The 23,780-nt window shown below is 42.6% G+C and overlaps 3 protein-coding genes across 9 annotated transcripts in view; 1 reads left to right on the top strand and 2 right to left on the bottom strand.

Moving 5' to 3' along the window:
* Positions 1–447: 447 nt before the first annotated feature.
* On the bottom strand, positions 448–5,675 carry LOC139402188 (beta-galactoside-binding lectin-like). The gene is made up of 4 exons (XM_071146292.1): positions 5,560–5,675; positions 1,577–1,656; positions 1,149–1,320; positions 448–967 (listed from the first exon to the last, which is right to left on the bottom strand). The coding sequence occupies exons 1-4, from the start codon at positions 5,563–5,565 to the stop codon at positions 821–823; spliced, it is 405 nt and encodes a 134-aa protein (XP_071002393.1). The 5' UTR covers positions 5,566–5,675; the 3' UTR covers positions 448–820.
* Positions 5,676–14,097: 8,422 nt separating this feature from the next.
* On the top strand, positions 14,098–22,973 carry LOC139402187 (GTP-binding protein 1-like). 2 transcript variants are annotated; one of them, XM_071146290.1, is made up of 14 exons: positions 14,098–14,576; positions 16,982–17,093; positions 17,244–17,424; positions 17,715–17,898; positions 18,080–18,244; positions 18,631–18,754; positions 18,966–19,080; positions 19,186–19,330; positions 19,417–19,599; positions 19,947–20,082; positions 20,181–20,359; positions 20,639–20,803; positions 21,289–21,339; positions 21,646–22,522. In XM_071146290.1, the coding sequence occupies exons 1-14, from the start codon at positions 14,379–14,381 to the stop codon at positions 21,757–21,759; spliced, it is 2,052 nt and encodes a 683-aa protein (XP_071002391.1). In that variant the 5' UTR covers positions 14,098–14,378; the 3' UTR covers positions 21,760–22,522. The 2 variants fall into 2 exon arrangements, with proteins under 2 accessions (XP_071002391.1, XP_071002392.1); XM_071146291.1 differs by lacking the exon at positions 21,289–21,339 and having other exon boundaries at positions 21,646–22,973.
* The window catches only part of LOC139402186 (small G protein signaling modulator 3), a 34,902-nt gene continuing 33,922 nt past the window's right edge, over positions 22,801–23,780 (bottom strand). For all 6 annotated transcript variants that reach the window (XM_071146282.1, XM_071146288.1, XM_071146285.1 and 3 more), the window contains exon 22: positions 22,801–23,607. The gene's annotated coding sequence lies outside the window, so the exon portion shown is untranslated. The remainder of the gene's footprint in view (positions 23,608–23,780) is intronic.

Genomic DNA, 23,780 nt, shown 5'->3' with positions numbered 1-23,780 from the left:
AATATATCAACATAATTTTCCTACCTCATGATGCCATCTATTTTGTGAAGTGCACCAGTCCCTGCTACAGGAGAAAATTCCCTGACATTTCACATTCTTTAAATAAAAGTGGTGATTCTAACTGAACTAAGACAGGGATTTTTTTTCTGGAATTGTGAAAAACTGAGTTTAAATGTATTTGGCTCAGGTGTATGTAAACTTCCCACTTTGACTGTAACTGCACAGGAGTTGCATCGCTGATTTAATTCATTAGTAATTAGGCTGCATGAATGAATCTGTAGCCTGACATCTTGTAATGCATGCAATAAAGTCAGTGAAGAATACTAGCCTATCCAAAGGGCCATTATGCAGAAACGATCTCTAACATTGATAGCTACACAGACATGTACAAAAAGAGAACCTGCTGATTAAAAATCACACTTTCACAAAGGAAGAAACAATCTGAAATGGTTCATAAAAAGATCATTTTAATGAACAAATACTTTGCACTTTTCTTAACCCACTTCTGGAATGATCTGGAATGATTGTTCCACATTAATGAAAGACACATTTATCTTCAATAAAACCATTTCAACACTTCCAAGCTTGTAATGTGCTGCTATTGTAAAATGTCTATTTTACTTGCAGGTTTCACTGTTAGTGGCTCCATCCATTGGTTAGGAATGGCAGCATTAAAACTAACTTAAAACTATGGTGAGTGAGTAAAAAAAACAGAATAAGGCTTGTGTGTGGACCTCTGGAAAGCCAATGAGTAGCCAGACAAGAAAGCTAAAGATCCAATTGAGTGCCTAATGGAGGATTCTTCTCCACTCCGACTGGTCTACTTGATCTCGACGCCCTGGATCCTGACGTCGCCCTCGAAGTGCATGTATTTATACTTCTCGTCTCCTTGGCGATTGGGGAAGTGGATCTCAGAGCCGTCGGGAAAAGAAACTAGGAACTGCTCCTTGGTGAAGGTGATATTTATCTGAGACAGAGAAGTAATTACACATTTTTATCCAAAGAGGTGCTTAGGTATTTAGGATGCAGTGATTGCAAGTTATTGCCACCAGAGGTCCCCAGTAGAACTCCCTTATACATATGGGAAGAGAGGAGGACATTCACATCAGCATGGGTTAATTGGAAACACACACAGTGTAATTTCTCACCTTAAACTCCTCTCCCTGGTTGAAGGGGAATCCTCCCTCTCTGTGCTCCTCACACCACTTGCCTCCATGGTAGGAATTACACACCACGGCCCGGGTGTCTCCGTGGGCGTCGAAGCGAGGGTTCATGTGCAAGGCGAGGTCATCCTCGCTGTTGCCCACGTTGATGACAAAACTACAGGAAAGGAAGAGGAGAGCAAACAGACAGAAGGGATAAGGAACATTCTTTAACCTACAGGACAAGAGGGTCCGGATTGATAATTACACAAACAGCTTATAATCAACTTTCATTGTAGTTTGATAATATATGTTGTCAATATGAATGGATCATTCTCGTGATACAGTGACTAGTTTCTCTAGGAGGTCTCTAGGCTGCTGACTGAGAAGTGGAGTGACAATGAATTGTGTCTGAATGGTGGTTAGCTACTCACTGTGTTGCCTCAGAGTTAGGGATCCCTGTGATGGTCAGGGTCTGGCCCACCTTGAAGGACATGTTCTTTACCACAACACCCTGTAGGGAGAGAGAGAAGGGAGAGACCGAAGGGAGAGACCGAGAGAGAGAAATACATCAATTGAAAAACATTAAAGGTGCAATTAGCTGATAGTTAATACGTAATTGGCCATAAGTTATGGCCTATAACTTCTGAAACAAAGATGGTTCTATCAAAGCATTGTTATAGTAAGTACCCAGACGTCAATTCAATGTATAATCCACATTAAAATGATGTGGAACAACGCTGACTCAACCAGTGTGTGTTCAGTGGGTATAATGTAGATGGACGTGGCTCTGGTGTAGAGAGCTATAGAATATGGCTACACTTTGCTAAACACTTTCCTGTACTTTTATCCTAGACCCATCAGTCTAACAACTACAACATCTGTCTCTAATTAAAGCTTTTCCATCTATGGAACGGCCCAACGATTTTTTATAAATCCCAGTCCTGGACAGCGTTCCCATTTTCCATGCAGTGATTTGGAATTTGGAGGGGGAAGCTAAATCTGTCCATAAATGATGGGGGAAGGAAGGCTGGGTTACACTCAGTAAGGCTTAAGTGAAGTCACATTTTCCGCAGGGTCCATATTATGGTGGGCAGCCAACATGGGACCAATGGAGGTTGGGCACGGCACAGAATCAAAGTACTGAGTGATCTTTACATGTGTCAGGGGAAATGGTGTTAAGATGATGTTTGTCTGCACATATACACCTCTTAATGAGCTGCATATAGACCTCTTATTGTTGCCCTTCTTTCCATATGACATCTATTGGCCGTGGTGTGTAGTAAATGTTACCCATTTCTGTCACGTGGCAACTCCCTGTTCCTTCTCTGACAGAAGACATAGTTAACCAGTTGAGCTAGAGACCAGGTCGATAAGATACTGTATAACCCTGGACAACAGCAGCTAATCAAACAGGAACCTCAAAGGGAAATGACATCAACATTTGTACTTCGGTTTTGTTTCTGTCAGCATAACAGTGGGCATTGGACAAGAACAACTGTCACACCTTACCCCTGAACATGTGTTTTAGCTTTCTTACTTGAATGCACTTCTTGTAAGTCACTGGGGGATAGGAGTGTGTACTTAATGCTTTCCGTGTAACTTTGAACGTACAATAAGTGCCAAATCATTGCTTACAAGACATACACAGTAGGACACAGTATTAGGCCTTTAACAGTCCAGAGCCAGACACAAACCCATTGACATCCAATCCAGAAATACAACAACAGGATAATATAACATTAGAGCTCTATTAGTGTGGCACAGACTAGAAGACTACATTCTGACAAGAGAGAAAGAGAGAGAATGTAGAGGAGAGAGAAATGAGAGAGAGAGAGAATGTAGAGGAGAGAGAAATGAGAGAGAGAGAGAGAGAGAGAATGTAGAGGAGAGAGAAATACGAGAGAGAGAGAGAGAATGTAGAGGAGAGAGAAATAAAGAGCGAGAGAATGTAGAGGAGAGAGAAATAAAGAGAGAGAGGATGTAGAGGAGAGAGAAATAAAGAGAGGATGTAGAGGAGAGAGAAATGAGAGAGAGAGAGAATGTAGAGGAGAGAGAAATAAAGAGGAGAGAGAAATAAAGAGAGGAGAGAGAAATAAAGAGAGAGAATGTGGAGAGAGAAATAAAGAGAGAGAGAATGTGGAGGAGAGAGAAATAAAGAGAGGAGAGAGAAATAAAGAGAGGAGAGAGAAATAAAGAGAGAATGTAGAGAGAGAAGAGAGAATAGAGGAGAGAGGAGCAGAAAATAAAGAGAGAGGGAGAGGTGGAAGAGAGAGAGAGAATGTAGAGGAGAGAGAAATAAATAGAGAGAGAATGTAGAGGAGAGAGAAATGAGAGAGAGAAATAAGAGAGAGAATGTAGAGAGAAATAAAGAGAGAGAGAGGATGTAGAGAGATAAAGAGAGGATGTAGAGGAGAGAGAAATAAAGAGAGAGAGAGGATGTAGAGGAGAGAGAAATAGAGAGGAGAGAGAAATAAAGAGAGGAGAGAGAAAGTAGAGGAGAGAGGAGCGACAGAGAAAGAAAAGTTACAAAAATGAGAAATAGGGAAAGTGGTATAAAGTTCAGAGAGTGGGAGGAAAGAGAGAGGGGGCGATAGTGAAGTATTCCATTCTTTCCGTGTTAGTCCTCCCTCCTTAATGTAAACTGTGTGCAAAATCTATGGCGCTAGCTGGACTTGGCTACATGCAGCCCAGTGCTACTTCAGACTGCAGCTCCCATCCCAGTGTGAGACATACCTCCCCACACTGTTTGAGAGACACAGGACAGCTGGGGCTGCAGCTGCAGGCAATGCAGAAATAGAATGGGTAGAATGGATATACATAGTTCGGAAATCCACATGATAACTCATGGCTGTATACGTTACTTACTATCAAGCTTACCTGACTGACATTTACATTATAGTCATTAAATAGCAGACGCTCTTATCCAGAGCAACTGCACACATTTTTCACACTGGTCCCCTGTGGGAATCGAACCAACAACATTGGAGTTGCAAGCACAATGCTCTACCAACTGAGCTCAGGACATGACAGCCAATCTAACCCTTGTTAACCTGACGTTTACTGTAGGTATATCCTATAGCTCCGCTTGGGGAAGATCATACTGGCTCACTGGATATAACATCACTCTGCTACTCGATCTATTCTGACTTCTGTTTACGATAACTTGAATTCATTTAGATCTGAATAGAATTAACCCTGTTGCTCTCAACACATCTATGATTACCATGGTAACCACAAAACAGCCACGGTGAAACAAAGCCTTTACTTTTATACACAGCCAGAGACCTCAGAGAGTGTTCACACACACACACACACACACACACACACAGTTAACTGTATTACAAGACCAAGGAGAGTCATTGTTAGTCACGTCCAAGACACTATGCTGCACATTGAGTTCCTGTTAAAAGTGAGGGAGTAATTAATATTATTGACTAAATGTGGATTGTAATGTCCAGGAACAGTAGGGTGTGGCCCAGGTTGAACCCACAGTGATGCTGTTCATGATCATACTCTGATCAGAGGCAGTCTATCCCACACTGCCTACTGTACCCATATAACTCCCACCCAGCCAACTGTACTGTACCCATATAACTCCCACCCAGCCAACTGTACTGTACCCACACAACTAAATACATATGGGTTCAGATTAAACACCCTAAAAATAGTGGTCCGGACCAAAGTCGATTTTATCAACACTGCTGGGGGTGCAGACATTGATAGCCTATGCTTATGGGTTCCCTGATTTGTTAAGGGTGTACCAAGCACCCCCATAGTTCAACCCATTCAAATCCTACTAGTACATACTGATTATATCATCATATTAAAGATCACATGGAAGGTATTAAGAGTATAAGGAACTATTGAGAAGACACATGGATCTTATTAATCCCCAAAACAAACATATCACTGCTGTCTGTCTGTCTTCTACATGCCTGCCCCACCAGGCCCTATGTCCACAACCTCTGTTATCAGTAGTAGTTTCAAAAAGTTTAAATCAATCATTGAGAGAATAAAATTAACTTTTGCAGATGATAGAACTACAAATTATATTGCAATGAGACACCCTGCTCATCTGTAGTCACTGCAGAAAAATAAAAAGTGCTGTGTCATAAAACCTAGCCTAAACAAGACAGTCGAGCCATCTACCATGCCAAAAGTCTGATTAGTCTTCTTAGACGCATTAACAACAAGGTTGACTATAAAAGGGCATTGTTAGAGGACATTGCTCTATTACATTGGGCCACAGAACATAGGCTATTAAAATCGGATAATTATTTTCCCAACAGCTGTTTAAAAGCGCCAACATGAACCGTTATGAACTTGCACTGCATGTAGGCTACTTTTCAGATAACAATCAAATGAACTAACATATCCGACATTGTAAACCAGTAAAATAAAATGTTGTACTTACACTCATCTTGACAGCACAAACCGCAAATGTTCACAGCTGAATAATGCTTAGCTGGCTTCAGACTGCAGTAGAACCAAGCAGGCGAGCTTATATGGTCAAGTGCACTAGCCAAATGTGAGTGACGCTATGATAAACCAATAGGAGTATAGGCGCTCAAAAAACGGACCAATCACAGATAAGTTTTAAAAAGCCATGTAAACTATTTCGCACGCAAGAGAGGACGAAAATAAAACGTCCATAGTTGAAGGTGATTGAGAGTGAGAAGATAATTAATGAAAGTTTATTTATGATCTATTTATAATAACAATATATTTGGGTGAGTCAGAGGAAAGGATGTAGATGACCACAAGACCAGAGACACAAGTAGAGATCACTTTCTTGTTGCCTGGGAGACAGCAAAATATTTGGTGCCAGACAAACTTTTGTAGCTTTTGACTAGGGGAAATTAAATTGTAGCTTTTAGTTGAAAATTGGCTTTAAATCATTGATCAAGTTTTATGTAGGACGATATGGAAGAAAAAAGTGTAGTCACAAGCTGACATCGTCTTACAGTATTGCATTTTGGAAGCAGGCCCCCATCAAAGAAGAAACGGACTCTTATGACTGCCTCTGCCTCTCTTTCCCAGGACCACATTTTAAGATCAGCAATAAAGCAGAAATGCTTATTATTAGTCAAAAGGTGGCATGATATTTCCCCATCACAGAGTACATTTCCTGGACTAGCTTGTTGGGGGTAAAGTGGTCTATCTGTGACTTTGGCCAGCGGTGGTGGGGCATCTGTGAGGTGTGTGTGAGAATGCTCTGGCGTGTGTGTAGGACGCAGGGAGAGAGAGGTGGGACCATTGGTTTGTTTATGTGAATATAGGTGGACTGAGCACTAGACTGATTAATTAGGCCGTATCTCAGCAATGGGCTCTGTTTACACATCACTCATATAAATAATCAACAAGACTCTCTCTCTTGCATACACACTGACCTCATGCACGCGGGCACACACAAATAATCAACCCAGAACACACGTAATAAAAATCTAATCAAATAATACTCATATTCCCTACTCAACACACAATGATCATATATATAATTTTGACAATGTCCCTGTGAGTCCACAGTTATCAGAAAATATGGGCTGTGTTCAGTACGTTTTTACGTTCTGGAATGTTCAACTGAACGGAAACGGTGCTGTACTGAACGACCAGTTGAAATATGGGGAGGGGTTTGGTTGGGGGTTGGGGAACGCTGTCAAGTTTCAAGTCACAATTCGCCACACCCACCAAACGGGAGCAAACATACCTCAAAGTCTGTTCAAGAACTTACAAGAACGTTTTGGGGAAACGTGATGTTCAGTACAAACCAGCGGTTGGAACCAGTTCAGGGAACAGAACCGATAACCCATTTTTTTTTTTTTGAGGAACAGAATCAGAACCGCAAACTAACGTGATCTATACTGTTCCAGAACAGAACCTTTATTTTAAAATCATGGGAACAGGTTAATAATCCGGGAATTTTGTTTTTGTCACACAAATAATGCAACAAAGCCCCTTTGTAAAGCCCTCATAGCATCATTCAGCAACTTATTCCAGTGTCGGCCTGCCTTACAGAACATATTTGCCAGGGTATGTGCCAGGGTTTTATAGACTATTTTTTGTTTTATTTTGTACTTTCTTAAATCAATAATTGTCCATCTCATGGTTCAGCGGTCAGAGTTTTGACCACTAAATACATAAGGGCATTGCATGCTTAGGCCTATAGGCTTAGATGTCCACTGTATGATATTACATAAAAATAATAACATAAAATATATATAAAGGAAGAGAATCTTAGGACTCGCCCCGAGAGATAGAGAGAGAGAGAGATGCCAGCGGCCATGCTGCAACACCAACATGCATTTCTTTATGTCAGACAGCTACTGCGTCTAATATACAGATAAAGACCTACAGAAGGAGGCTACTTCGTTCATTTTCGATCAGAATATTTTGTATAAAGATAAGCATTATATTGTTAGATTATCGGAGTAACTCTGGTAGGCCTTAAACGTCTTCCTGACCTCAAGTTCCAATGTCAGAGACAGTTGCTCACTGCCTTTATATCATAGGCCTGTAGTAGTGAAAGCCTCATTATAGCCACACCACACCAAACCTTCAGAAATGCTTCTAAACTTATTAAGGTAATATGAAAACTAAGTCAGGCCATTGTTTATAGGGAAAATATGAGTACGCTATGATGTTGCCGCAAACACAGAATTACAGTTAGAACTTAAATTGGCCAAAGAAAATGTCTCAACAGAATGAAACAGAACACTTGCAAACTGGTTTTCGCCACTGTCGTAACGTTTGCTATCGTTAAATGTGAAGACTGTTATATTATCAAATCAAGTAATGAACTAGGAAGTCGGGGCACCACGGGAAAATGTTGTTTATAGAGTTGCAATTTCCCAAATATAACTCTACAGATATTTTATTATCTTATCAATTACAGTCTTCTATTAATGTATTATTACCTCATCAGTCTCATTCCCGAATGCCGCAAACCCTTGGATCTCTGCACAAACCCTAGCATCTGAAATCATGAATCAGCGATATACAAATTGGTTTAATTACTTATTTACTAACTAACTAATCAATCACAGAAATACATAAACACACACAATAGTTATACATGGTTTGATATACACTGACATGATACACTGAAAAGTCCCTAGTGGGCTATGCCGATATGATGGCTTGGTAGACAAAGGAAAGGGGTGGGGCCAGCTCAAGAGCGGGAAACTCAGAGTGGACCTACGTCGACTACACTACACTCATGGGAATGCTTATACTTTGAACATGAACAACCACTCATTTGAAAGTAAATTGCAATTCACATATTTATGAGTGTATGCCTTTGTTGTCCCTTTCTGCGAATGCCGGTCTGTCTGCTGGATAGTCAATCGACAGAAAGTCTCTGGATGGTCCACCAGAGATCAAAGTCTTTCGTAGTTGTAGTTTGTTATAATGGATATGTCAGAGTACCATTTGGTCGTTCGACCGGTTGGGTTTACCAGACTAAAGAATTTAAACAGCTGCAGCCTGAATAATTGGTCTTTAGTTTGTAGATTTCTTAATAACCATTTCAGCATGGGGATTGGATGATCTCCACGTTCTCTGGCCTTGTCCTTTGGTAAAGTTGCCAACCATTTCAACATGTAGCGGCAGCTCTATGTTTTCTGGTCTAATGTAAATTTTGTCGGAAGTGGATTTTATACTTAGTAGAAAAGGGGGCGTTCCATGACGCCATGTAATGTCTGTGCTCATGGGGGCGTGGCCACTGACTGATCCTAAGTTACTATGAAAAACAATTCTCATTTAGAAGACTAAGATCACATTGTTATCTTTCCAAAAGTATTTCTATTCTCAATAATTTATTTTATACAATATTCAGATGCATCCCCCATAATTGAGAAGTGTATACAAACAAAGAAACAGTAATATGTGTCTCCTATCCTTCATGAGGTCACCAAATGAAACAAACTAGACATGACTGTCCTTAAGTGTCCACGGACCACTCCAACTGCTTGGAATACAGAAATACTGTTGAATTATTCAACCTTTTGATGACCAAGTGTCTCTCTGTGTTCCACAGACATTCCAATCTCAATACTACAGAGCCCAGAAGCAGAGTACTTTACGAGCGCCATAAAGCGGCCCCCTCCACCTCTGTGGGAGAGAGAGGGAGCTGTAGAGCGGACCCACTGTAACCTGATCCTTCAGATCCTCACAGGAGAGTCATGACACCACAAATGTTTTGAACAGGCTATATTGCAGCAATTACCCCAAAACGCTAGTGCCTACCATACCCAACACATGACAGCAATAGCCTACTGTTATTTATTTTACAACAGGCCTACTTATAATCTATCTTAAACTAAATAAGGATCACACAATAAAAAAGACAGATCCAACTAAATTTAGCCAATGAAAATGTCAAAATTTGGCATATTTAAATAACTTATTTTGATTAATAAATAGGCTAACAACCATGATATACAATAACAATAATAATAATGATAAAACAAATTACAAATACAAAAATAAATAAATGTAAATTCCAAAATTGCAATCTACCTGAATAGTGAGTTTCACAGCAGCCTGCATTTGGCCGCTCCAAAGTTATTCTCATCTTAGTCCAATACAATATGAAAACGTGTCCACACAGAGGATATTCCTCTTGTAGGCTTTTCACTGTAGGCATCGTGCAAACTGCTCCACAATGTAGCAAACGTTCAAGCGAACTGAACTTACCTCTGAACTCACTGCTAATCACCATTCCTCTCCCTTCCTCTGGTATATAAAGCAGCTTGTTTTACCTCAGTATTAGTTGAGTGTTTGTGGCAACATAGACCATTTAACTGACAATGTCACATAAATTATGTGCAAGCTTCAATGGGGCAGAAGTCCATGAGTTGTTGTGATTCTGATTGGCCAGATAACTAGTGATAATGACAAGAAATTGCCGTATGGGGAATCGTAGGCTAGTTTTATGTTGTTTTGAGTTTTTTTGACTGATGTCATGTCTGTGCTAATGTGGCAAATAAATGGCTAGCTAGCTAACAACTGTAACAATGTATTTGAGAGACAGCAATTGTTCATTGTACAAATGTATTTGTTTTCAATAAACATTGGAGATTAAATATAGTTTACATGTTGTCAACAATCTAATCCAACCTTGTCTGTTTTGCCCCATATTTACACTCATAGCCATGGAAAGTAGGGGTGCTGAGGGTGCTGCAGCACCCCCTGAAAAATCTAATATTTTTTTCATAAAAGTAGTGCACTTGTCACGATCGCCGTCGTTCGTGGAAATGACCGGACCAAGGTGCAGCGTGGTGAGCGTACAGTTTTCTTTATTATAAATGTCGCCAACAAAACAAGAAACAACAAAACCGACCGCGAAGCTTACTAGGGCTATACAGGCCACTAACAAAGACAACTTCCCACAAATACAAAAGGAAAAAAGGCTACCTAAGTATGATTCCCAATCAGAGACAACGATAGACAGCTGTCCCTGATTGAGAACCATACCCTGCCAAAACATAGAAACACAGAACATAGAGTTTCCCACCCGAGTCACACCCTGACCAAACAAACATAGAGAATAAAAGGATCTCCACGGTCAGGGCGTGACAGCACTGGGCCTTTACTAGTATTATCGGACTGATATAGATGTCTGTAGTGGGGGCAAAACATTTTTTTCAGCATCTCTGCTTTGCTGAAGAAAGGTAGTTGTATAATTAAGAACAGGATCTTGCAGGTTTCAATAGTTGGAATTGTAAGAGTTGTTGCCCCGTCTTTTCCTCTTCTCTGTGATGTCATTCTAATGGAGTCCAGAAAGAGCTAAACCCTGTTCTCAAACATTCACATCAAAAAGGTGCAGAGTTATGGGCAAAGACACAAAACATCCACATCAAATTAAATATTTTTCTTGATCAAATAACCCCTTTTTGTGCAGTATTAATTTAACATCTTACAGACCACTTAATGTACATGTACATTACTGTATTGTACCTAGGCTGGTCATCTAGGTTTGTACCTGTAGACTTTCCATAAACACGAAGAAGAAAATGCACAATACAGTAATTGAGTACATCGAGAAATCAAGGGGTTTGTGATTATGTGATGTGATAATGTGCCTCAGTTGGTAGAGCACGGCCCTTGCAATGCCAGGGTTGTGGGTTTGATTCCCACAGGGGGCCACTATGAAAATGTATGCGCTCACTACATCAAGCAACTATTTTCAGATCAACTGTTTTGTGCAGATAATTATCAGACTCAAGATACAAATGCTGGTAAACTCTCAAATACATTTCATTTTTTCACAAAAGTAGTGCGCTGGGCCCTTACTAGTTCTGTATTAGCGGACCGATATACTGGCCCAAAAATTGCAGCACCCCCACCCCAAATTACTTATCGCGGCTATGATTGGGCACACGCCCATTTTGTTGCTAGAAATAACCAACCCAACTATGGGGTGGCCCAATTATTTTGCATTTCCTTTTGTTGTGCGTGACCTGACTAAAAACCACAACTTGTATCACACAACCATACCTACCGGCCTTAAAATCTATTCCATATCTCGATACTATCCCCAATATGCTCCAGTGTCTTTGTGCTATGCTTTTTTAGTTAGTTAATCAATACTCTGAACTGGAAACCTTGTCTTCAACTCCTCCTCATTGCAATATCACTCCTCAACCTAGCCTAAGATACAGTCAAATCTAATCCTTATCTGTAACACCAAAGACACAGTGGTTACCTAAAAGGAACTCCAAGATAAGCAGTGACAAACAACAGTAGGCTGTGGCACAGGATGTGGCTTTTCTGTGAATTTGGAGATGGAGGCCGATAGATCAGCATCTCATCATCTGTAATCGAGGAGCTGTTCTTGAAGTGTTATTCTGCCAAGGCCAAGCTGTCCCTGTTCTCTAGGAACATGGGGGAAGCCTACATGAGCCATGATGATGATGTAATAGAACACAATTAGTGGGGAATAATGAGGCGATGCACAGCTGTGGGAAGTGAGGATAGCCCACATTTAACATACTTTGGACCGCATTGCTACTGAAGTCAGGATAGCCCACATTTAATATACTTTGGACTGCATTGCTACTGTTTACAAAAAACATATCCTCCATTCAGTAGCACACACACCCTCCAGAGAATTAGACGTTTTCCATGATCATTCTATGGTTCTGTGGTTTCATGCACACATACCCACATACCAGCACAGTATCAGGCCAAATTCAGATGACATTGTGTGTTGCTAAATGTGGTGTAAGAGTTCAATGTGTAGCACAGACTCAGTTCCCCTGGGCTGGTCTTGAGACAGTCATAAGACTCAATTACAACACAGAAACCAGAGCTGGATGGACAGAGGAAACAGCTGCATAACTGATACTTCTTCTACAGCAAACTGTACACTGGGTTAGATATAGAGGACAATGTTCCAGTCACGTAAAGTAGTCCAACAGATCTTTACACAACATCATTTTATTATAATAATTTGGTTTCTGCTTATATTTGTCATGTACAAGTGTGTATTTTACACATGTGGTTATTGGAAATGTGTTTTTTTGCATATCCTTCTCTTCCTGAGAAACCCTCGGAGAGTGGGGTCATGGCCAGGGTCTGCCATTATCAGTGGCGAGCGACCATGGGGCAGTTACGGTTAAGTGCCTTGCTCATGGGCACATCGACAAATGATTCACCTTGTCGGTTGGGGGATTTGCCCACTATCATTCGTAATATTTATGTTGGTCACCAGCACACTATTTCTCAGGCTTGGGCACACCCAGTTACTGGAAACTGTGCACATGGCATCTGAATAACGTTATCCACATAAACCATTCCTCCCTCATCTATACTGCCCTCGTGTGTTGTCACTGGGTAGTACACTTGCAATAGAAACCATAATATCGGCCTACAGTATATGCCAAATTCACATCACATTTTATTTGCCACTCGCGCCGAATAAAACAGGTGCAGACTTTACCGTGAAACGAGCCCTTTCATAAAAATGTAGAGTTAAAAAGTAAAAACAAATGTGCCGAATTAAAAAGGAAATCGTTGCCAACATACACATCATAGGCCATCATCCAGCCTACATATCAGTCAGTCAGACTGAGCGGCACTGATCATTACTAAATCGTATTAAGTAGATAGACTTGAGTAGGGAGAAAATTGTATTTAATTTCCATGGAAAAAATATTATCTTGGGTATGAAACCTCCCTGGACTGTATTTAGCCCCTGTACCTTCCTGTATGAAACTCACTCATTTCAATGGGCTTTATTGGCATGGGAAACATATGTTAACATTGCCAAAGCAAGTGAAGTAGAAAATAAACAAAAGTGAAATAAACAAAAATGAACAGTAAACATTACGCTCACTCATTCTCTATATGTGTCATAGACTAACGTTACTACGGCCGCTGCCAAGAGGTCTATGCCTTTGTGTCACAGTTGGTAGTGTGCCTGCCCCATGATTGCACACTGGCTGACTGGCTGGTAGGCTACATCATAGCTTCGTGGTCTGTTTATACCAATGTCCCATCAGAATCATCAAATGCTAAGCTAACTACGTCACAGCTCTTGCCTTTTCCACTTTATCAAAATATCACATTGGCATCTCACAAGGAAGTCTCCCCTGTTTGCAGATTTCCCCTCGATGACTGGTTATTACTTGGTTACAATTGACCTATGGCTTGTTTGGGAATAACGTTAGGCATGTCAGGCATGTTTTGCACCTCTTTGCATCATTCCGTTAAAGCGACTTTATCTTTATTCAATGAATGAGCAGGAACCAATCCTGATACAATGAGTTGACGCATTGCTGATATCCACCACGCCGATATTTTAACCACGCTGGACGTTTTTTCTAATTATATGTGAAGCACTCACTTGCTCTGATTGGTTTATTCTGGAATATTATTTGGGTATTCGGCGCGCAATTGGTTAGATTTTTGATAAGAAGGTGTGTCAGCAAAAAAACACCATGAACCAACCCCCTTATGTTTTTTAATTTACGTCACCGCAATTTTCTGTTGCCACTTGGAGGATTGTAAACATATGTTTTATTGCTAGCTACACAGAAAGCAGATAGCCAAAACGTACGAGATAATTGTTGTATTCTGCCTGTATCATACAATTGCTTTGTTTCTCAGTTCTGTGTAATAACTGCACATATATCAGCTGTTTAGTGGTCTGAAGCTAGCTAGCTGTCATAATAATCAACACAAGAGACAGCAAGAAGACAATATAGCAATCGTTACTGCAAAGCTGACATAATGGCATCGTTGGCTGCACACGAGCCGAATATAAGCCCGAATTCCATACCAGTCCTCGCAGACGCTCTGATGCCCGCGAGCATTTTCGCTCCGGATGGAGGAGGTTGTGGAGATCATGACGCCGGGGAAGAGTGCCTCGAGGACGGCGACCTCTTCAACGGCGAGACCGGGGATCTCGGTATTGACTTCACTAGCAAGGTAGTTAGCCTGGCCGCGCTAGTCAGGGCTGTGTTTATCATCTTCAAATTGGCATTTATTATGCCTAAACTTGCTGTCATTCTGGCTGCTGTATTGCAAGCTAAGTTAGCTAGTTAGAATAACGATTGCGCTATATACTAATCAATCTAGCTGAGTGCCCATCTTGCTTAAAATGTTATGCAGAATTGCATATCTAAAAGTTCAGAACTATATTTGTGGCAAAAGTTTGTGGTTTTAAATGTCCTACTGACTCTGTCACCTTAAGCTTTGGTTGAGCTAACGTAGGCTAATGCAATTAGCATGAAGGTTGTAAGTAACAAGAAAATTGAAATAAAGGTGCGGATCCTTAAGAGGCTTTAGCAAGCATATCAGATGTGGTTTGAATGGGTCTTGAATGTGTTATGGCTGATGGCTAGAGAGAGGACACTCCAGCAGCAGTGTGACTCACAAACCACAGCCATGGGCATGACTCTCTTTCTCTGGTTGATGAGTCCTTATACATACTGTGCCACCACTTGGCCTGATGAAACACAGGGCAATAGGGAAATGGTGTGTGTCAGAAGGAAGTGTTTCTGGCAAATGGGCCAGGCTCAACTTACAGAGCTGAACAATGATCAGTGTGTTGTTGACTGACAGGAAACTCATCTCCCTCCATCTTTGGCACTCATCCATATCAAGATCAGTATCAACAGAGAGAAATTAACTAGAATAAACAGAAAGATGCAATACTTCTAGGACATTTCGGTGTCAATACTACAGAACAAATAGGCTAGGTCTGTGTGTGTGTGTGTGTGTTTATTTTTTATGAAACTTTATTTAACTAGGCAAGTCAGTTAAGAACAAATTCTTATTTACAATGATGGCCTACCCCTGTGCAGGGATGGGGGTTGGGATAAAAAATAAATCAAATGTAAATATAGGACAAAACACAGACAACACTACATAAAGAGAGACCTAAGACAACAACGTAGCAAGGCAGCAACACATGACAACGCCGCATGCTAGCAACACAACATGACAACAGCATGGTAGCAACACGACATGGTAGCAACACAACATGACAACAGCATGGTAGCAACACAACATGGTAGCAGCACAAAATATGGTCCAAACATTATTGGGCAGAAAACAGCACAAAGGGCAAGAAGGTAGAGACAATAATACAGACAATAATACACACAAAGCAGCCACAACTGTCAGTAAGAGTGTCCATGATTGAGTCTTTGAATGAAGAGATTGAGATTAAACTGTCCAGATTGAGTGTTGCAGCTCGTTCCAGTCGCTAGCTGCAGGGAACTGAAAAGAGGAGCGACCCAGGGATGTGTTTACATTGGGTACCTTTAACAGAATGTGACTGGCAGAACGGGTGTTGTATGTGGAGGATGAGGGCTGCAGTAGATATCTCAGATAGGGAGGTGTGAGGTCTCAGAGGGTTTTATAAATAAGCATCAATCAGTGGGTCTTGCGATGGGTATACAGAGATGACCATTTTACAGAGGAGTATAGAGTGCAGTGATGTCTTATAAGGAGCATTGGTGGCAAATCTGATGGACGAATGGTAAAGAACATCTAGCCGCTCGAGAGCACCCTTACCTGCCGATCTATAAATGATGTCTCTGTAATCTAGTATGGGAAGGATGGTCATCTGAAGCAGGGTTAGATTGGCAGCTGGGGTGAAAGAGGAGCGATTATGATAGAGGAAACCAAGTCTAGATTTAACTTTAGCCTGCAGCTTTGAGTAATAATGACTTTAAGTCATTATTATGAAACCACTATGATGATTTAAAAATCTGCCATCAATGTATGTCTTGAAAAAGCCAAATAAGTCTTCTTCTGATGCAACACTCGGTAACAGAAAGCTGTCAGGCAAGTTCACCTGCTTTTGATTGGCCGATTTCTTTTTCCGTGGCTGGGTGCTCTGGGTGGGTAGAGATTTCAGTTTAGGACCAATGGAATGGTCTTAAATGTGCAAACCCCGCCCACTGGGGCCCGAGTGATGCAAAACGAACTCGCTCACTGTTTAGATTAATCTATTTTCACATAAATAGTGGGGAATTCACAACTCTAAATTGTCTTTATCAGGGTTCCCTAAGCTGAGAACATTGTATAGAGATTGATTTGGACTGAAAGCAAGCTTGTAAGGTAAATCTACAGCCAAATCTGAGTACCCAGATAGTCAAATGTTTTTAGACGAGATGAAAAATAAATTTTTCACAGAAATGGTGTAGCATTCATAACTCTACCCAGATAGAGGACAATACAAGATGAATAGCCCTATAGCTTTTGATAAAGTACAATTAGGCCTATATCAATGGAAATATGTGTAGGCTTTCCACCATGGCTATGTTGTAGGATACCCAGGCCTACATCAACCATTTTCTGTCTCTCCTTCCCTCCCTTGTCAGGTGGCCCTGGTCAGCCCTAATGGAGAGCAGTATGACTCGTTACTACGACAACTCCGGGAGAGGATGGACGAGGGTTGTGGGGAGACCATCTACGTTGTTGGGATGGGCTCAGGTAAGTCAGCCTCACTCACTCACTTAATGAGGCTATACAGTATGCACTGATTTGTTCCTACATTCACTAGCTCACAGAATCAGTCACTTACTGTAGCGAGTGACATTTTACACCGATAAACCCCCCCAACCCCTCACCCCTTTCTATCAGACGGAGGTGACTATGGTCTGGATGAGGGAGACATGGAGGCGTCTGTAGCCACAGTTCAGTCCCTGTGTGAGCAGACCGAGTCAGAGCTGATCCTGCTGAGGGAGCGTATCGAAGCTGGGGGGCAGGTACGCGACTACCTCATCCGCCGACGCGTGGGTGATCAAGACTTCTTGGAGGTCAGGTGAGTTGGGGGAAGGTCAAGTGTCAGGGGTCAAAGGCTGACCTGATCAACAATTAGACATGTTTTGACATTAGACCTGGGCTGACGAGGACAAGCATGTCTCTCAAATGCAATTTAAATTCAAAAAAGCTTAAGGGGACGTTGACATAAAGGGGGGAAATCCAGTGTTGTCAAAGCAACACACGAGCAATACTCTGTTTTCATCCCTCTTCTCTTCATCTTCATCTGATCTTGTGTCCCAAATGTCAAATCTCTCCTCCCCTCTCTTCCCTCCCCCCCCCCCCTCTCAGGGTAGCGGTGGTGGGTAACGTGGATGCAGGTAAGAGCACCCTGCTGGGGGTGTTGACCCACGGGGAACTGGACAACGGCAGGGGGTTCGCCCGCCAGAAACTCTTCAGGCACAAACACGAAATGGAGAGTGGCAGGACCAGCAGTGTGGGGAATGACATCCTGGGCTTCGACCAGAAGGGACAGGTGAGGGAGATGACATAGGAGGGGCTTATAGGTGATGGATATTACACTGGGATAACATTGACATGACACTTGAGAGATGACAATGTAAGGCCTGCTTCATTGATAAATGTGTTGATGAATTGGTTTTATAGATGGAGACATGAAGTTGTTGTTGTGTGTAATCTCTGTCCCTGTATCCTAGGTGGTGAATAAGCCAGACAGCCATGGTGGCAGTCTAGACTGGACTAAGATCTGTGAGAGGTCCTCTAAGGTCATCACCTTCATAGACCTAGCTGGACATGAGAAGTATCTCAAGACCACAGTGTTTGGAATGACTGGACACCTGCCTGACTTCTGCATGCTCATGGTGAGTGAGGGGGTAGCGTGTGGGCCTTGGTGCTTTTTCTGACTTTACTATCCATCAACAGCACCAATGATGAATCTTTCACCATGTTATTTGGCTCTCTCTCCCTCCTTCCATCCTCCCTTGCTCTCTCCCTCCTTCCATCCTCCCTTGCTCTCTCCCTCCTTCCATCCTCCCTCCTTCCACCCCCCCCCTCGCTCTCTCTACCCCCACCCCCCCTCGCTCTCTCTACCCTCCCCCTCGTTCTTTTTACCCCCCCCCCTCGTTCTCTCTACCCTCCCCCTTGCTCTCTCTACCCCTCTCGTTCTCGCTATCTCCCCTTCGCTCTCTCTACCCCCCTCACTCTCTTTACCCCCTCTCCCTGTCTATCTCTCCCATCCTCTCTCTAGGTGGGCAGTAATGCAGGTATCGTAGGGATGACTAAGGAGCATCTAGGTCTGGCCCTGGCCCTCAATGTGCCTGTGTTCGTAGTGGTCACCAAGATAGACATGTGTCCTGCCAACATCCTACAAGGTCAGTTCCTTTCTTTCTCTTTCTGGGTGCATCTCAAGTCTAAATCTGCTTCCTTTCCTGGACTCCTTCCCCACATCTGCACTGATATGAAATAATTATACAGGTAAAACTATATTCCCTCTACCCCACCATACTGCTTTCTCTTAGATTTAGTGATGAGTATTGACAGTCATCACAAAACCTGACTTTACTGGTTGTGTTATTGTAACAGAGACGTTAAAGCTGCTCCAGAGGTTACTAAAGTCCCCAGGCTGCAGAAAGATCCCTGTTCTGGTCCAAAACAAAGATGACGTCATCGTCACAGCCTCCAACTTCAGCTCTGAGAGGTAAACGTTAAGGCACACACTTTGTAGCCACAATCACACACTCTTTATAAACTGGATTTTGCTTCAATTATGGGGGACCATAATTCAGTGTGTTTGTGTGTGTAGGATGTGTCCAATCTTCCAGATCTCCAATGTGACAGGAGAGAACATGGACCTGCTGAAGATGTTCCTCAACCTGCTGTCTTCTAAAACCTCCTTCAGAGAAGACGAACCTGCAGAGTTCCAGATAGATGACACCTACTCAGTACCGGTTAGTCACACACACAAAGCAGCTGCTACACATGCATATTGATGCCACACACACACCTCTCTAACCATGTTTACCTTCTCTGTCAGGGTGTAGGCACAGTCGTTTCAGGGACTACTTTACGTGGATTGATACGTCTGAATGACACAATGTTGTTAGGCCCAGACCCACTGGGCAGTTTCCTCCCCATTGCAGTCAAATCTATCCACAGGAAGAGGATGCCAGTCAAGGAGGTGAGAGGTGGACAGACTGCCTCCTTCGCCCTCAAAAAGGTATGTTTTCTCTTTAGTGTCCCCTGCTGGAAATGTTTGGTATTACAACACTTTTCTGATGCATAGATAGATAAATGTTTAGTTGAACTGAATGTTTTTTGCAATGAATAGGAGTCAATACCTCAAGTCTCTCTGTTTCTCTCCCCTCCCCCTACCTCTCTACCCCCTCCCTTCCCTCTCTCCCTCCTCTCTCCCTCCTCTCCCCATCCCTCTCTCCCTCCTCTCCCCATCCCTCTCTCCCTCCTCTCCCCATCCCTCTCTCCCTCCTCTCCCCATCCCTCTCTCCCTCCTCTCCCCATCCCTCTCTCCCTCCTCTCCCTCCCCTCCCGCTCTCTCTCCCTCCTTAGATCAAGCGTTCATCCATAAGGAAAGGCATGGTGATGGTGTCCCCCAGGTTAAACCCACAGGCATCATGGGAATTTATGGCTGAGATTCTGGTTCTGCACCACCCAACTACGATATCACCCCGCTACCAGGCCATGGGTGAGACACACACACACACACACAGAGAAACACACACACACAGCTGTCTCATGTCTGACTATATATCTCTCGTCATTCCTCTTTCTCCCCTTTCGCAGTGCACTGTGGCAGCATCAGGCAGACAGCCACTATCCTGACCATGAACAGAGACTGTCTACGAACAGGGGACAAGGCATCGGTCCACTTCCGCTTCATCAAGACCCCCGAGTACCTCCACACAGACCAGAGACTGGTGTTCAGAGAGGGACGCACCAAGGCTGTGGGCACCATCACCAAGGTCAGGGGTTAGAAAGGCTTATGAAGGGTATATGAATGGTTGAAAAGGGTTTATGGAGGATCATGCTCATGAAGACCCCAGAGTTCCTCCACATAGACCAGAGAGTAGACTGGTGTTCAGAGGGATACACCAAGGCTGTGGGTATCATAACCAAGGTCTGGATTTAAAGGCTTATGAATGGTTCTGAATGGTTTACGAAAGGTCATAAAGACACCAGAGTACCTGCATGCAGAGTACTTCCCTCATGCATTAATCTTATTGGTGGGTGGGTGTTTACAGCTGCTGCAGTCGACCAATAATCTGCCGTCAAACTTCAAACCCCCGCAAATCAAAATGCAGTCTACGAAAAAGGCCCCGTACCGCAGAGAGGATGGAACCACGCCTGCCAATGAGGACGATTCGAGCACAGCCCGACCAGACAGTCCGCACCAATCACAACAACTGGTGAGAGAGAGAAAGTGAAGGAACGAATTGAAAGGATGGATGAAGGGAGTGGAGGGGATGGTTAGATGGCGGGTCGAGTCGTGAAAGTAATAGTTTCAGGGCAGTTGAATAGGTGTAAGTGTTTAACGTGTGTGTGTGTGTGTGTGAGCGTAAGCTTTCCTCTTAACTTGCTTTACTGCTTCTAGAATGTTTTCTTCTGTAGCTGTCTGTCTGATCTGCCTAACACCTCTCCTTTCCTACTATTCTTCTCCTCTTCATGTTTTCACACCCTACTGTTTCCTTCCTTTTCATCGCTATTCTCATTTACTGATTACTCCACCTGCCACCCTGTCTCTTTTCCTCTCACCCTGTTTCATTCTTTTCAATTTCCACGTTCATCTGCTCTTCATCCTCTTTGTGCATTACAACGTTACTACATCCTTGATTTGCCCTCCATTCCTCCTCTTTCTCCTCTCTCTGTGTTGGTGCTTTGCTTGCTTCCCCAGACAGAGGGGGAGGATGACCCTCAGAGTAATGAGGGAAACAAAGAGAGCAAGGTAAACAGAAACAAACAGAGCAAGATAAACAATGGGAACCAGGCAGGTAAACAAGATAATTAGGTCAAATGAGTAACAATTGAGGCGTGGGAAATGAGTCTTGTCCAGTAACTTCTGTAAATATCCTGAAACAATGCATGCCTCAACTGATGTGAACCAAACATGAATCTTCTAGAGATGTGTCCACAGCATGTAGTTCAGTTTGATAACATCAGTCTTAGCTGGAAGTGATTTTGAATGGTAACCTCATTGTTAACCCAGTTGTTTCTGTTCTCCGTCTGTCTGATTGTGATCTGTTCTCTACAGACAAAGTCAGGAGGAGGGAGCAGGAGACGAGGAGGACAGAGACATAAAGGCAAATCAAACCAGAGCAGCTCCACCACAGCAGCCTCGTCATCAGCAGGCACAGGAGGTTCCTAAACGACACCCCTCTCAGCCCCCAAACTACAGTACTTCCTCCATCCACCTGTTTCAGCAGACAACTACCCCCCCTTCCCAAAACTACTCCACTACAATCCCCTGTCGAAAAAAAATGGGGTCATAAAATGTCCCTTTCCCCACCCCTCTCCCTCTATACCACCCGGCTATCTATCGCCTTATCAAGTGTCTTTATCACTCACACCAGAGAAAGTCTAGGTGAAAAGCAGCTCCCAGCTCTGTGCTTGTAGATGGTTACCTCTGCCTCCTCACTCTCCTCATCTTATCTCTGATTAGTTTAGAGAGCATCCTTATATTTACAGTATATGAACCTGATATGCCTTCTTTCATTGGGTCTACGGTGAGAATCACTGGAATACTGTGTATAGTTAATCATGGGCCCGAAGCCACATGGGCAGCTATTCCCTTACAGTAGAGTAACCCAGCTCCATGCACTATAGCTCATTGTTTCACTGTTTAGCAGGCATACTAGTTTCTCTCATTTCCTATTTACCACTAGAATCCCCCAATATGACATAATGAAGCATGTTTTCTATTTAATTTTATACTAAAATGTGAAGATTAATGAAAGGAAGTAAGGTCACAACTGACATAGTGAATGGTACATTTTAGTGGGCCTTCATTATGAGTGAAATATTGTAGATAAGATGTTTAATTGGCCATTTATGACCAAAAGGAAAGCCAGGGTTTGTCTGACTATCATCACACCCTTTCTCAAGTCCATCCTCCATGGCCCGGAAAGGGATTGAGTGTTTGTGGGTGAAATGGAAAATATCCTCCTCTCCTCGATAGCCACCTTTCATGGAGGACAGTCATGTGTATCCTCCTCTTTGAAGAGTTTACAACTATACTACACCCCCTGTGAATCAGCTGTTGTCTGACAAAAACATGCGCACAAGTAAATGCATTTCACTTTACACTTATTTTGGGATCACACCTGTAATTTTCCTGAGCAGAGGAGTCGTCATTTTTCAGGAGGCGAGAGGAGTTGAAGGCAACTTGTCCTGTCTAAAATGATTCCACTTACACTGAAAATAAGGTTTATTTAAGAATATAATGTACACTTGATTAGCAACTGTTTCAGTGAGACATTGATTGTAATAATAGTTGCAGTGCTGTTTGGACCATCACTGTTTACATAGTTGTGGAATTCTGTTTGCTTCTGACATTCACCAATAAAAACAGGCTTTATTGATCTCTGATTGGTCAACTGTTGTACATGAAATGAATTTATATTTAAACAGTGAAAACTATAGGCATAGGGGTTGAAATTAGGGTTAACGTTGTGTATAGTTTCAGTGAGGTTAGTGAGTCTGAACTGATACCATTTGTCTGTGCAGTATGACAGAAGTCTATAGGTACGGTAGCATTGCTACGGGTTAAGATGAGGGGAATGAATACAAGTTACTGGGATAGTATACCACCATTTTCTGATGGTTAAATACACTACCTTTCATTTAATATCAGAGCACAACAGGGAGATTGAGTTTATTTTCTTATGTATATAGTGTAATATTACTGCAAGGTGATGTGTGAAAGTCAAGTGGCTTTTCTTCAGTAATTACACACCAAGATGGAGGTTAGTTCGATGGCGGATGGACACATCCATTGTAATATAAAGAAATTAACTGAAATAAAAGTTTACATAGTTCTTCCCAGTCAGCAAAGTGACTACTACAGATACACTGTTTAGTAGCCCACAACGGAGAGCCATGTTGGCACTAAACATTTGGAGACAATAGTGGATGGAATGCAGAGTAGAATGGGATTGTTGGGTACCAACACAGATCGACAGGGTGGTTGGAGTAGGTTCCACTTCTCAATCAGCACCTCCTACTACAATACTGGTAGCAGGACACACGAACACAGGAGTACGTTCCACTTCTCAATCAGCACATCCTACTACAGTACTGGTAGCAGGACACACGAGTAGGTTCCACTTCTCAATCAGCACATCCTACTACAGTACTGGTAGCAGGACACACGGACACAGGAGTACGTTC

Source organism: Oncorhynchus clarkii, unplaced genomic scaffold (genome assembly GCF_045791955.1).
Source record: "Oncorhynchus clarkii lewisi isolate Uvic-CL-2024 unplaced genomic scaffold, UVic_Ocla_1.0 unplaced_contig_1254_pilon_pilon, whole genome shotgun sequence".
Taxonomy (NCBI): domain Eukaryota; kingdom Metazoa; phylum Chordata; class Actinopteri; order Salmoniformes; family Salmonidae; genus Oncorhynchus; species Oncorhynchus clarkii.
Note: the sequence above shows the minus strand (reverse complement) of the source record. Positions and strands in the feature narration are given on the sequence as shown.